Source organism: Pelophylax lessonae, assembly GCF_965119305.1.
Source record: "Pelophylax lessonae genome assembly, chromosome: 8".
In the NCBI taxonomy this organism is placed as follows: Eukaryota; Metazoa; Chordata; class Amphibia; order Anura; family Ranidae; genus Pelophylax; species Pelophylax lessonae.
The window spans coordinates 35,402,484-35,416,140 of record NC_138775.1 but is presented as its reverse complement, the minus strand read 5'-3'; the positions used below and the strand labels follow the sequence as shown (position 1 = coordinate 35,416,140).

The window sequence follows — 13,657 nt, the reverse complement described above, 5'->3', positions numbered from 1 at the left end:
CTGGTGAATCAGGAAGAGAAAATTCTAACAGGACGTGCACTTTCTAAACAGTCTAGAAACCTGAAGACCGCACATATAAAAGTAAAATTTATGTAGGAGGATTTGTTTCATCTCGGTTTATCATCAGAGGCTGCTCACTTCACTGGGTTTATGTAAGGGTTTACATCCACTTTAATGCTATTAAAAATGACCTTACGCCACCACCAATTTAAATGTTACTTTCTTTGCAAGAATGAACAGTATACAGAAATGTCACTTACTGCTCATGTGATCTGGTCATTGCTTTTCTAGCTGCTTGTCTCTTGTTACAACATTGATGGCGATCATGTGACTATGTTAGGCAGCCCTTCCCATGGAGGACGTAAGAAGCAAATAGAATGCATGTGTACGTTTAAACAGATGGGTTGTAACTACCATAAGGTTTTCTAGAATCCTGGCAATCTTGAAAAGTATATATATTATTTTTTTTTTTTTTTACAAAAGAGGAGTTGAGCGTCAAGTTATTTCTTATAAAACAGGTGCAAGCTGCCCAAGGACAACCACCTCCATGGTGCATTTGGCATAACTCCTATTTTCTGCAGCATTTTGTAACTGGCAGGTTTGGCTGCCTCCCAAAAGAGACAATGACATTAAAGCGGAACTACACCCTCCTATCATTTTTAAGCCAAGGAAGCGGTCCTCAGCCTCTGTTCGATTCACAGTTGCCATGGTGCTTCACAACTATTGACACCATTCATTTGATGGCTTGACTGGTTGGTTGAGAGCCAACAAAAGCACACTAGTAACCGCTATTATTCAAAGCATACGTTGAATTTAACCATTTTGAGAAACCAGTTAATCAGTGAGTTTTATTCCTCTTTAGGTAAAAAGTTGATGATCAAGTATGAATTTTTTTTTTTTTTGTTTTGAGAAAAAAAAAAAAGAAGCAAAGAAAACCTGCAAATTGGTATGCTTTAAGATGTCCCTTTGGATACTCCAAGTTTTTTATGTTGATCTGTAGCTAAATAGTCACAGATTTCAATCTTTATCTATTACATTGACCCGTACTAGGTTGACTTTGTAATACTGGCTGCCCCAGCAGATTTGTCGTTATAAAATGTGTCAAACTTCCAAAGAGATACATAGAACATTTTGCATTTTATCATCACTAGACACAAAACAAAAGTCATCAAATGGTAGAAATAATCAGAAGGCCTTGCAATAAGTACAAGAGCGCATTTCCTTGTGAAACGTTGGTCATTGTCATAACTTCACTTTGAGGTGCAGAGAATGCACATTGACACCTGCACCAAATTAGAAAACAAAAATAAAGCCAGAAAACACGCCCAAGGCCTGGAAGAACAGGTAAAACTTTCACCGACGTCAAAGCCTCCCAAGATAGTTTAAGCAGAAGCCCCTTGTTCTCAGACCACTTTTGTAGTCCACCACGTACAAAAATCGATGATACCCCACCTAGTGTTTCACCGCTACAAAAACTTTGTGGTGTCCTTAAACGAGCTTTTTGGACCTTCATGACTTCGTCCTCTTCCTAGCATAATCAAAAATTGTCTTCACTGGAAGCCAAATTATACAGCAGCGAGAGTCTATACCTTGATACAGAAAGAAAATTAAACACTCCCACACCCACGTACATGTGCAGGCAACATTTTACAAAAGAATAACAAGGACGCCCTTTGATTATCTGTAAACATTTCCATCTTCCCATCAGGCCCGCAATTGCTCGTCATCAAACACACACGCTCACGAACGATCACGCACACGCACAGATGGGCCTGATTTTGCCTCTTTCCAGTGCCCACTCTGCCCACTCCCACCCCCCCGTGGTTTGATAAGTAAGGCCTGTCCTTGCTTGAAGATTTCTGCCCTCTGTAGTTGGCGAGCCCTGGTCAACACTCAACTAGGGCGCTTCCTTTACTTCCTGTGGCACTGTATCCCAGATGCACCTCGATCACTCCTAGACCCGGTTGGATTGGGGGCAGTGATGGGTGGTGTATGTCAGAGAGTTGTTTTCGGGAGATTTTTGGGAACAGCAGTCTTGACAGTTGTCTGAAAGGGACCCTGTAATTTAAACACAGTGACACAAATTAAAAAAAGACTATCACACAGGTTCAGTTAATGAGCCTTGAAGTATAGCTATTTTACGTTCTAAACTATCACCAGACATGAAAAGTTGGCATCAAAAAGGTGCCTGCAACCTTGCATTAATGTTCACATGCATTTCAGATATTCGTAGGAGGCCTGAAATTATGGGTAGACCTTACTTTGGTCAAAAATGTTAATGGGCGTCCCTTACTCTTAGACACAGGAGCTAGTCTTGATTTGCACAATAGAGCTCACTGAATTTAGGGGTTCCCAGAATGCTCTTGAATGTATGTAGTAGATCATTCAGGCTCCTTGAGACACCTGCAATTCATATCTGGTTACAGTCAAGAACAGCCTTTCTGATCCAGGGTTTTGTGGTACTCTAGGGTTCCTACAGAGGTTGCTAGGAGTTTCATGAGGGATGGAGCAGCGGCTGATTAATCCCTAGTCTACACTGACCACACAATTAAGGGGTTACAATAATTCTCTGGCCATATATATTATTAATGGTTTCATATGCGGGAGGGCAAGTTGGGGGGTTAACTACATCTTTCTGTACTAAGATTATCGGATGGTCATCTCACGGTATCGGACACAGCTAGTTCCCCTTGGGGGGTGTCCATTTCTGGGGTATACCATCTAGATATACCACCGTGCTGCCTCCTTCCACATCTCTACAGGTAGTTGGGACAGAGTTTGCCCCTTCCCCTCGCTTTGTTACGTTTTGTGTTTCTCTCTACACCCCACCTGAGAGTACTTCTTCCTCGTGTGGAAGCCCTCTTAGACCTACTGCATACTCGATGTAGCTTTTATAGCTAGGGCTCGAGCCCGGGATACATCTGCACGCTCATGTACTGTAGCCATGTGTCGATACAATATATTATGCCCCGTTCTACTATGACATGTCATCTTTTACTTTCTTATATTAATGATACTGGGATTTGGGTACAATGTATGATGCTCTCTGTTGCATTACTTTGCTCTCTGTTGCACTATGTTATCTTACTTTGTATCAGTTGGCCTTGTCGCCTCGCCATTTGTTGTTATTGTTCCTTTTCCATTTTTTCAATAAAATGTTTATTAAAAAAAAAAAAAACTACATCTTTCTGTATTCCTTTTTTTTTTTTTTTAAACTCTCAAAATGTACATACAGTATATAGATATTTTTAATGGGGGGTTTCCTGAAAACATTTTCAAGGGTTCCTCTGTGGTATAAAAGGCTGATTTAGAGGGTTCAAAGTTCACATTATTAGACCACTATTTCCATAAATGTTGTATTCTAACAAGTGGTTAATTCATAACCTATGGCAGTGTTCTAGTTTATCCAAATCCCTGTTAACGGTCACTGGACAACTTGGCTTGAGTGTAAATGTGGAAAAACGTACATTTATTAAAACGCATACATAGGTTATCACAATAGAACATTATTCTCAAAAGTCATCTTTTAAAAGGGAAATCAAAAGAAAGCAAGGTATTGTCAAAGAGTAACTCTTAACCTTTACAGCTGGGACTATTGGGCCATGTGTGGGAGCAGCAAGAATTTTTTTTTTAGTAATTATTTGATGGAACAATAGAGGCAGCTGGGTCTACAGAATGCTCTTCTAACAGTTCTTAAGAAGCACAAGCATAGTATAAAGTCATCTGTTGCATACATCTGTATGATAGGAACAAGCCTGAACGATCCCTAGTGACCACGGTAGATGCTCAAAAAGCCATGGTGTCACTCTGACCCAAGAGTCACACACTCTCTTGGTTGGATTATTTTGTTATTCTGCAATTAGTAATCCAGTGGATGAGAAAGACACAGCTATGTGGTTTTGTAATGACTGTGGCAGTTGGGCAGAACAGCGAATTCAAGGGGGTGTCTTTGCCCACTTTGATTACATCATCATGACACATGAAGCATAGCAAAGACCAACAGAGATCTGCTCAGCTAGGACATGCAGAAGAAAAACAACCACAGATCTTTTTTTTTTCTTTTCATCTTTTGCATATGTATGACAATCGGGGTCATGAGGACCCCATAGGTTTTTTTTTTGTCTAATTTCCTTTGGGGTTAAGCTGTTCGATCTATCCAGAGGGAACAGTAAATAACAGAGTTCTCCGTTAAACATATATCAAGATTCAAAAATGCTTTTCAATTCACAGACCATGAAAGGTGCAGAAGTCTGCATGAATTACATTAGCAACATGAACACGTACCAAAACATCTTACAAACAAATGAATTAGGGCCAGATGTGGGAACCGCACATTTGGTCAAGCCAAGAAGGGAAAAATAAACCCTTTCCTTCTTTGTGCATTGCCTGTTTATTGTATCTTGAGTCAAACACTCTAGAGCAGGGCTTCCCAAAATTTTTGGGCCAAGACCCACTTCTGAATACAGCTATTTTTCGGGACCCACTTGCTTGTAATTGAATATTGTAAAGCGCTACAGAATTTGTTGGCGCTATATAAATGAAAATAATAATAATGCGTATTTTAAAGGGAGGGGAATGTTAAATTAGAAATATCAATTTACTACTTTTCAATTTATTATTGAATACACTTGCCAGATGTTCTAAGTGAGGGGTCAGAAACCCGTGGCATGTGTGGCATATAAGCAGAGTTGCAAGTAATCAGCACCCTCATAGACAGTAAAAGGCAGGTAGAGGATAGAAATCAACCACCCCAGGACAGTGATCAGCAGGCTATATGGCACTCACCCTCCTTCCTCTCCCAGTGGTCCACAGTGAAGGTGAAGCCCCTGTTTGCCCTCTCCAGGGCCCAGCACACCTCATCCAGAGTCTCCATGATGAGGAGGTCTATGCTGGTCTTGGTGTCCTGGCTCTTCTCCTACAGATCCTCTACTGGGGTCACAGAAGCTGCCATGAACTCCTGACACCACCGGGCCACCTGGTCCTCCTATGACACCGAAGCTGCCGTCTCTGCCTGCTATAGCAGAGAGAACCCCAATGCCAGTCTAGCCACCAACGCTGCCACCAGCCAAGGAGCATGCTCTGCACCCCATGAACATATCCTACATAACAGCCCACATACGTACTCACTGATGCAAGTATCCTCCTCGTGGGAAATGCAGACCGGGCTCCATAAACTACTTGGATGGGGTCCTGAATCCATCACGATTTGACTGCTCTGGCTCTCTGTAATTTGCACGGGCTTGCACAGCACAATTTAAGCAGGCTTGTTCTAAGTGATTTCCAGGTCAGCGTGACCCACTCAATCGCAGGTCCCGACCCACAGTTTGGGAACTGCTGCTCTAGAGAATAGCCAGCATACTCCAGTTTTAAAGCTAGAATCTAAGCAGGTAGAAACACTTACATGGGAACTTTTGTGTTTGCCAAAGGCTTTCCAATTCTGCTGAACCAGTCCTGTGATCCAGGCACCCCTGACAGACAGCAGAGGCAGGTCCTTGAATGCAACTAAAGGCAGCACAGCTTGGTAAAGAACACCCCCCTCCCCCCCTTCCTCAGTGTGTAGACTGGACAATGAATGAGCAGCAGAGCGCCAAATAAGTCATATCTCTTCTCTGCTTTCTCCTTCTGTCTGCATGTTCCCTGTCAGCGCACACACATGCCTTTAGTAGAGACTAATTGGCTTCTAATGCGGCTTCACCTTCTCCTAGTATGAGTGCTGCTACACAAGGGATTGCCTAATATGAGAACAGGTTCAGATACTTACACCAGTTAAAATTACAAATACATTTGATTTATTTGTAATCAATAGATAACTTTAATACTTGGTGTTTTTTGGGTGTAAGCTCTCACAAATTGAGCATATGATGGAAAAACTATTTAAAAGTGATTTTAAACTCCACATATGCCCAGTGAAGTGACTTGCCTAAGGTGATACACAGAGATGAAACAAATCCTCCTACATAAGTTGTACTTGTTTATCTACAGCGGTCTTTCCCCCTACATCCACTCAAAGTGAAAAATTTACACAGGAGCTCTCAGCTCTAAAAAGCAGTGGGTGGAGAACTGAAGTTACATCAGTAAAGAGAGCTCTGAGAGCTGATTGGAGGGAAGGGACACACCCTCCTTCAGACAGCACACAGGAACAGAGCTGAGGCTGTCAATCACAGGCTATACCCTCCCCACCTGACAAGTTTTCCAGACACCAAGAGAAAAATGGTGAAGTGATTTATGCCCATAGCAGAAGAACGAGGTAGTGGACAGAAATGACACTTCGTGCTCTGGATTAAGACAAGAAACACTATAGAGGGATTTGCTTTGTTCACATTTTAACCACTTTAAAGAATTTATATGGGCATGAAGAAGGGTCTATACCAGTGATAGCTAACCTTTTTGAGCCCGAGTGCCCAAACACAAAACAAACTTTTTTTTTTCAAAGTGCCAACACTGAGATTTTATTTTAGAAAACAGTTTTGTAACCATCTTTGGCTATGCTGTGCGTGTTTGTCAGTGGAACGCATGTGTATGGTGCCTGGGCCCTTGAGTGTTTTTTAGGGTGACAACATTGTCTATCCTTTTTATATGGTGTTTGGAGGATTGTCATAGCACATCGCTGTAATCAGATCACTGCTCCTCCTCATGACACATCCCAAGGATTCCTGATGTGTCCCATGTTCACCCCCAGACATCACAGCACACTCGCATAAAGTTCTGTATATTTTCCTTTTACTGTTCATGATGCAGACACCCAGCCCCCCCAGGTGATGATCACCCACCCCAGGAGGGATTGCAGTCAGTTCAGCACTTACCTGGCTCCAGGCGTCCAGTGTCAGTGTGCCTGGCAACAGATTCTCCTTTTGGTGGTGCCTGTGATTGCCCTCTTCCTACTGCTGCCTCCTTACTAGATCCCAACACCGGGGGACCCCAGAACGCCCCTACAGCCCTGTGTCCAGCTAACAGAGCAAGTGCCATTGGCCATGGTATAATTCCATCTACATTTATCTGCTTTTTTTGCCCCTGTGTGTTATAGTACTATTGATGGAGATCAGATGGATTCTATTATAGATGGTCCACCAGACCTCAAAACCCCCCTATAGCTGTGTGTGCAGGTTTATATACCATGCCACCCATGAGGGTGTCCAGTCCATGTGCCCCCCCTACCCCAGTAGTATGGACCCAGTGAAGAGACCCAATGCTGGGCCTCCCTTCTCTGTCAGGATACTCACTAGCAGTCCAGCAGATGTTAAACTGCCTCCTTGGGGCTGACACTGCTGTCGGATAAAGTTGATCCACCGCTCCCTCTGGGTGCCCAGCTCCAGCCTATCGTCCTCTTTCATTATCTCCTCCACCTGCTTCTTCATCGGAGGCTGCCAGGGACTGATCTGGCACAGGACTAGGGAGAAGACGCTTTTTCAATTTGTTTGGCTTCTTCTATCGCTTTCTCTGACTTTGTTGCAGAGACAATTGAGTACTGTTCGTGATACTTTTTTTTTTATTTGCACGAACATACAATTTTTCAGGACAAGCTTTCGGGGTATGTCCCCTTCTTCAAGATCCAAGCAGTACTAGCAGTCCAGCAGATGTTTAACCGCCTCCTTAGGGCTGACACTGCTGTCAGATAAAGTTGATCCACCGCTCTGACTTTGTTGAGCATCCAGCAGGTGGCGCTGGAGAGCATGGAGAGAGGGGGGGAGCACAGAGCGAGGCTAACATGTAGGCACACTCGCATATAGGATTTTGAGGAAGGTGATGTGAAAGTGATGGCCGGTCAGTATGCCCTTGCATGCCCACAGAGAAGGCTCTGCATGCCAGCTGTGGCGCACATGCCATGGGTTCGCCATCACTGGTCTATACTCTGAAAGTTTGTCCTAAAAAAAAAAACATTACTGTTGGTACATGATACTTTTTCTTATTTGCACTATGCTCAACTGTGTTGTATGGGCATGACACAAATTTACCCCCCCCCCCCCCACCACCACCTGGCTGTCCCCCTCCAGAGCAATTCCCAGCATTTCACCTTGGTCCCATAGTGAGAAACAGCTTTTATTACTCCCTGTGACATCACCAAGGTTCTCCTTTCTTTACGGCCGTACACACGGACCGAATATCAAGCGGCATCGGCCAGTTCAACACAAGGCGGCTGACATTCGGCTCATGCGTACGGCAGCCGGGCCGGCTTCTGTAGAAGGTCCGAAAAAGGTCTGCCAATGGCTGAGAGTGCTGATCAATGTGTTCTGGCAAGGGGGCCGTCCCCCTGTCAGAACACAATAGCTCAGCGGGGGAGATTGCTGTATTAACATTGGATAGTTAATACAGCAGCTCCTCTCGAGCTCTTCAGTTTGTTTTCGTTAATCCCCGCTGGGCTGTGTGTGCTAGGCTTTACAGGGGCAACTGCTGGAGTTTCAGTTCTTGTAGGCACATCTCCAGAACTATATCTCCCAAGAGCACTTTCCTTACATAAAATTAGTAGGAGCGAGTTCTTGGAAGTCAAGGCAGCAATGTTTTACTGGGAAAGGGGTGGGGGGATAGGTCAGGTTTGTAGTCCAGCAAGCAGGGCCGAAAACACTGACTGGGATTTCAGTGCAGGAAAGGTACTGTTCTGTCAGTCCAAACAGAAAGTTAGGAATATTACCAAGACAACACACAAAACTTTCAATAGACTGCAGTTCACCGGGAGAGAGGCAGTCCACTTTCATCCGTGCTCCACAACCCAAGGCAAGCAGCACTGGGCACTGACCCCTGGGTGGGAAACCATTTATCCCAGGCCAGCCCGGGCTCCGTTATATTGCACTGCTCCTCACTCTTGAGGAGGATTCAGACTTAAGCCAGCCATAGACAGATCAAACTTTCAATCTGTCTATGGGCAGGCTGGCTATAATGAAGTCGATCCATCAAATCAAATTCAGTACAAGCAGCCTATTTTTTTTTTTACTTCCTTATCACTGTTCATTATAGCCACCAGCAGTAATCATTGTATTCTGCCAGTAGAGAAGGCTCCCTGCCTACAGAACACAATAGCACTGCGGGAGTGATTCTCCCATGAACACTGACTGTGTTGATGGGGGAATCAAGCAACTTTCTCTCCTTCAAACCATGGTTGAAGTAAAGAATTTGTATAACGTGTGGCCTGCCTTAGAAGTGTTCAGTCATAATCCTATAGATCAGGAGTCTCCAAACATTCTAAACAAAGGACCAGTTTACGGTCCTTCAGACTTTAGGGGGGTTGGACTGTGGCCAGTCGGAATAGAAAGTGTCCCAGACGTAGTGGTCAGTGAGAGTAAGAAAAGTACATAACGCCTGTGGTCTGTAGGATAAGGAATAGTGCCCCATCATTGGTGGCAATGGGAGGAATAGTCCCCCTTTGTTGCCATTAGTGGGACTGACCCATTGTTGTTATCAGTTGAAGTAATAGTGCCCCATTGATGTGAATGGGAGGATTAATGCCCCACTGTTGGTGTCAGCAAAATAAATGGTGCCTCATTGTTTGTGTCAGTGGGAGAAATAGTACCCCAAGGGCTGGATAAAAGCAAGCCGCGGAATGCACTTTGGAGACCACTGCTATGGATGGTAGCTTCAACCCTTGGCTCTTCATCCAAACACATACATCAAATGTCTGAACCTGTGATTCCATTCATATTGAGCAGAATTACTATTATGATATCATTAGTAGGGTAAATCTAACCGTTAGGTCCCTTTCACACTTGCGGACCGTTCAGATCCGCCTGTCAGTTTTTCAGGCAAATCTGAAAGGATGCCCCATGCGTCTCTATGGGGCAGCGGATGTCAGCGGAGACAGGTCCGCTGACATCCGATCCGATCCTGTCCGTCAAATCCAGACGGATGGAAACCCTATTTTCCAATCGTCTGGCGGATCGGATGAGAATAGACAGGCGGTCTGTTCTCATCAGATTCCTCCATAGAGGACAGCGGGGATCTGACAGCTCTGTCTCTGCACAGAGCAGACACAGAGCTGCCATCTGCCTGCTCAGCGTGGGATCGGCGGATCGATCCCCCGCTGAGAAAAACGGAGTCCCCCGACGGAGCGGCAAGTGTGAAAGCGGCCTTAAGCTCAATTACTTTTAATAGACTGCAGTGACGGAGCTGCTCTGCTTCACGAGAAACTCTTACACTGAATCAGGTCGCCTAGAAATAATTCAGTTCCTAACAAACAAGGGATGCATTTACTCTACAGTAGAGTGAACTAATGACGACACTAATGTTCTAGAATCTAGAATTCCCTTTTAGCCTAGGTTCACAATGGTGTGGTGCGAGGAACTGCATGTGTTTCAGACAGGAATCACACCGCATTCCTGTTTAAAATTGCACTGCAAAATATCGCATGTGATTTGAACCCATACATTTTTAATGGCTCAAATTGCATCACCCCCGCATGAAAAAGGTATGCATGCTCACCTTTTTTGCCACACTGGAATCAGATCCCATGGGTGTTCACACCTATGTGATTCAATTCTGCCAAACACACTGCGTTTTGCGAACTGTTTTTGGGATATCTCACATTGTAAAGCTCTGCGCAAACTGTTGGCGCTATATAAATCCTGTATAATAATAATATCGTTCAGTTAACATTGACACCCCCAGAGGTTTGCATGAACAGAATGCGATTGTGATGTGGTGAGGGAAAAGCACAAGAATCGCTGCGAATCCTGCACCTCAGTGTGTACCTAGGCTTAAAACTAGATTTTGCTTTCTCAACCTCAGGGAAGTCCACTCCTAGCCGCACACAGCGGAGAGATGAAGAAGGTTAGATCAGGACAGGAGCTGAGCCAGCAGAATCATTACTGTGCTATGTATATATTTACTGTACATCCAACATGAGTCTAGGGGTAAATTCCTGGCCTCTGAGTCTTGGAATCACACTAAGCTGATATTCCCGTTGGAAACAACCTCTGGCCTAAGTCTGCGTTCCCATCCATATTGATGGGAAAATACCGCTGGGACACGCTTGTAACGCTTCATTGCTGCATTTAGGATTTTTCATCCACAATGCTGTTTGTTATTTTAGGTGTGCATGGCTGCAGGGAGACGGTTCCAACAAGCCAGGCCAGCACAATGAGCTCCTTTCACGCCACTTATTAGGCACTTCTCACAATATAATCAGTATGGCACCGATAACACGTGCGCTATGCGGCTAGAATAACAGCCAACGATGCCAACTAGTTCTTAAAGGGCTACCCAGGTTTTGTTTCAAGTTGGTGTAAAGCTGCCCATACATACTACCTTTTGATTCTGCAAGGTTCTTTAGATTTAGCAAAACTACTTAGTAGGAAAAAGTTATCCCTTGATTTTGTAACCAATCAGGTGGACCATTGCAATAAATGTTTGTTGGCAAGGCTAAAAGAGCTTGTACAATCAAAATGTATTGGGTTATTGTTAGCTTAAAGCGGATCTTCACTGCTACCGGGGACACCACAAACCAAAAAACGCTATTTAATTCATTTTTATTATTCAAAGCAAACTCCCCCCATCTATGCATGTCTCCATGCTTTATTTCGCTGAGAAATCGCTTTGAAAAATACCTCCTAGGATTTCTGGCCGTGACCATCTTGAGTAAAGGCAAACGATTCATGTAGCATTTACTTCCTGCCCTTAGCTCAAGTATGCCACAAGTAATAACCACTGTTCACATATGAGTGTTTTGTCGCCTGAAGCTCAAAAAAGTACATGCGCTTCTTTTTTGGCAGATTACAAGCATTTTTGGTCAGATGTCAATACCTGCCTCAAAACACCTACAAGAAACACCTGAAAAAATGCCCAAAAAACGGCATGAAAAAGGCCTAAAAACAATACGCTCAGGTGTGAATGGAGCCTTATACACCATGCTTTCTCTCTGTAGACAACAGCTGTTGCCAGAAAGAACATTAAAAATGTGATCTACAGTTAGATCTGCAGGATTTAATGGCAGCATAATTAAACATGTCACAACATCTCCCTGTTACTTGCAATCCACCATATAAACAGTTTACTTACCAAATACAAACAAGGGAGCAATTAAACACAGTCTATCCTAGTGCTGAGCAGTAACTCTACACAAGCATTATTAATTACTGCAACTAGTAAAACCTCCGATTTGTAAGTACGCACACAGAGGAGATCAGCTGGAGGGCGCTGCAAAATCAAAGCCGACTTCTAGTTACGGCTATTTTTGCAGTTACATTGGACCAATGTAAAATATGCACATTTCATATCTGGAAGATCCCCCCTGGAGTCTGGAAAATATTTTAGAAGGCACCACTACTACAGTAATTCCCACTGGCATCTGGGTCTTGAGCCCAGTAGCTGTCCTTCCACTGGCCACACTACGTCCTCCCTAAAAAGTTTGGAGGCCCCTGGTCTAGAGCAGTGGTCTCCAAACAGCGGCCTGCGGGACTGATGCAGCCCTTTGCTTGCCTTTATCTGACCCTTAGGACACTATTCCTCCCACTGACACCAAACATGAGGCACTATTGCTCCCACTGACACCAATGATGGTAGATTATTCATTTCACTGACACCAATGATGGAGTACTATTTATTCCACTGATGCCAATGTTGAGACGCTATTGCTCCCACTGATATCAATGATTGGGCACTATTCCTTCCACTGACGTCAATGATAAGATAATGCTTTCCACTGATGCCAATGGTGGGGCACAATTCCTTCCACTTATATAGTGTCTTATCATTGCCATCAGTGGAAGGAATTGTGCCCCACCATTGGCATCAGTGGAAAGCATTATCTTATTGCCATCAGTGGAAGGAATAGTGTCTTTTCATTGCCAACGATGGGACACTATTCCTTCCACTTATAGCAATGATAAGATACTTCTTTCTACTGATGCCAATGGTGGGGCACAATTCTTTCCACTGATACCAACGATGAGACGCTATTCCTTCCACTGATACCAACGATGAGACGCTATTCCTCCCACTGATACCAACGATGAGACGCTATTCCACCCACTGAAACCAACGATGAGACGCTATTCCTCCCACTGATACCAACGATGAGACGCTATTCCTCCCACTGATACCAACGATGAGACGCTATTCCTCCCACTGATACCAACGATGAGACGCTATCCCTCCCACTGATACCAACGATGAGATGCTATTCCTCCCACTGATACCAACGATGAGACGCTATTCCTCCCACTGATACCAACGATGAGACGCTATTCCTTCCACTGATACCAACGATGAGACGCTATTCCTTCCACTGATACCAACAATGAGACGCTATTCCTTCCACTGATACCAACGATGAGACGCTATTCCTTCCACTGATACCAACGATGAGACGCTATTCCTTCCACTGATACCAACGATGAGACGCTATTCCTCCCACTGATACCAACGATGAGACGCTATTCCTTCCACTGATACCAACGTTGAGACGCTATTCCTCCCACTGATACCAACGATGAGACGCTATTCCTTCCACTGATACCAACGATGAGACGCTATTCCTTCCACTGATACCAACGATGAGACGCTATTCCTCCCACTGATACCAACGATGAGACGCTATTCCTTCCACTGATACCAACGATGAGACGCTATTCCTTCCACTGATACCAACAATGAGACGCTATTCCTTCCACTGATACCAACGATGAGACGCTATTCCTTCCACTGATACCAACGATGAGACGCTATTCCTTCC

The 13,657-nt window shown here is 44.2% G+C and overlaps 1 protein-coding gene across 2 annotated transcripts in view; it reads right to left on the bottom strand.

Annotated features, from left to right (window-relative positions):
* Positions 1-518: 518 nt before the first annotated feature.
* The window catches only part of CAMK1 (calcium/calmodulin dependent protein kinase I), a 234,217-nt gene continuing 221,078 nt past the window's right edge, over positions 519-13,657 (bottom strand). For both annotated transcript variants that reach the window (XM_082265775.1, XM_082265774.1), the window contains exon 12: positions 519-2,058. In XM_082265775.1, the coding sequence (XP_082121901.1) occupies positions 1,955-2,058 (104 nt within the window). In that variant the 3' untranslated portion in view covers positions 519-1,954. The remainder of the gene's footprint in view (positions 2,059-13,657) is intronic.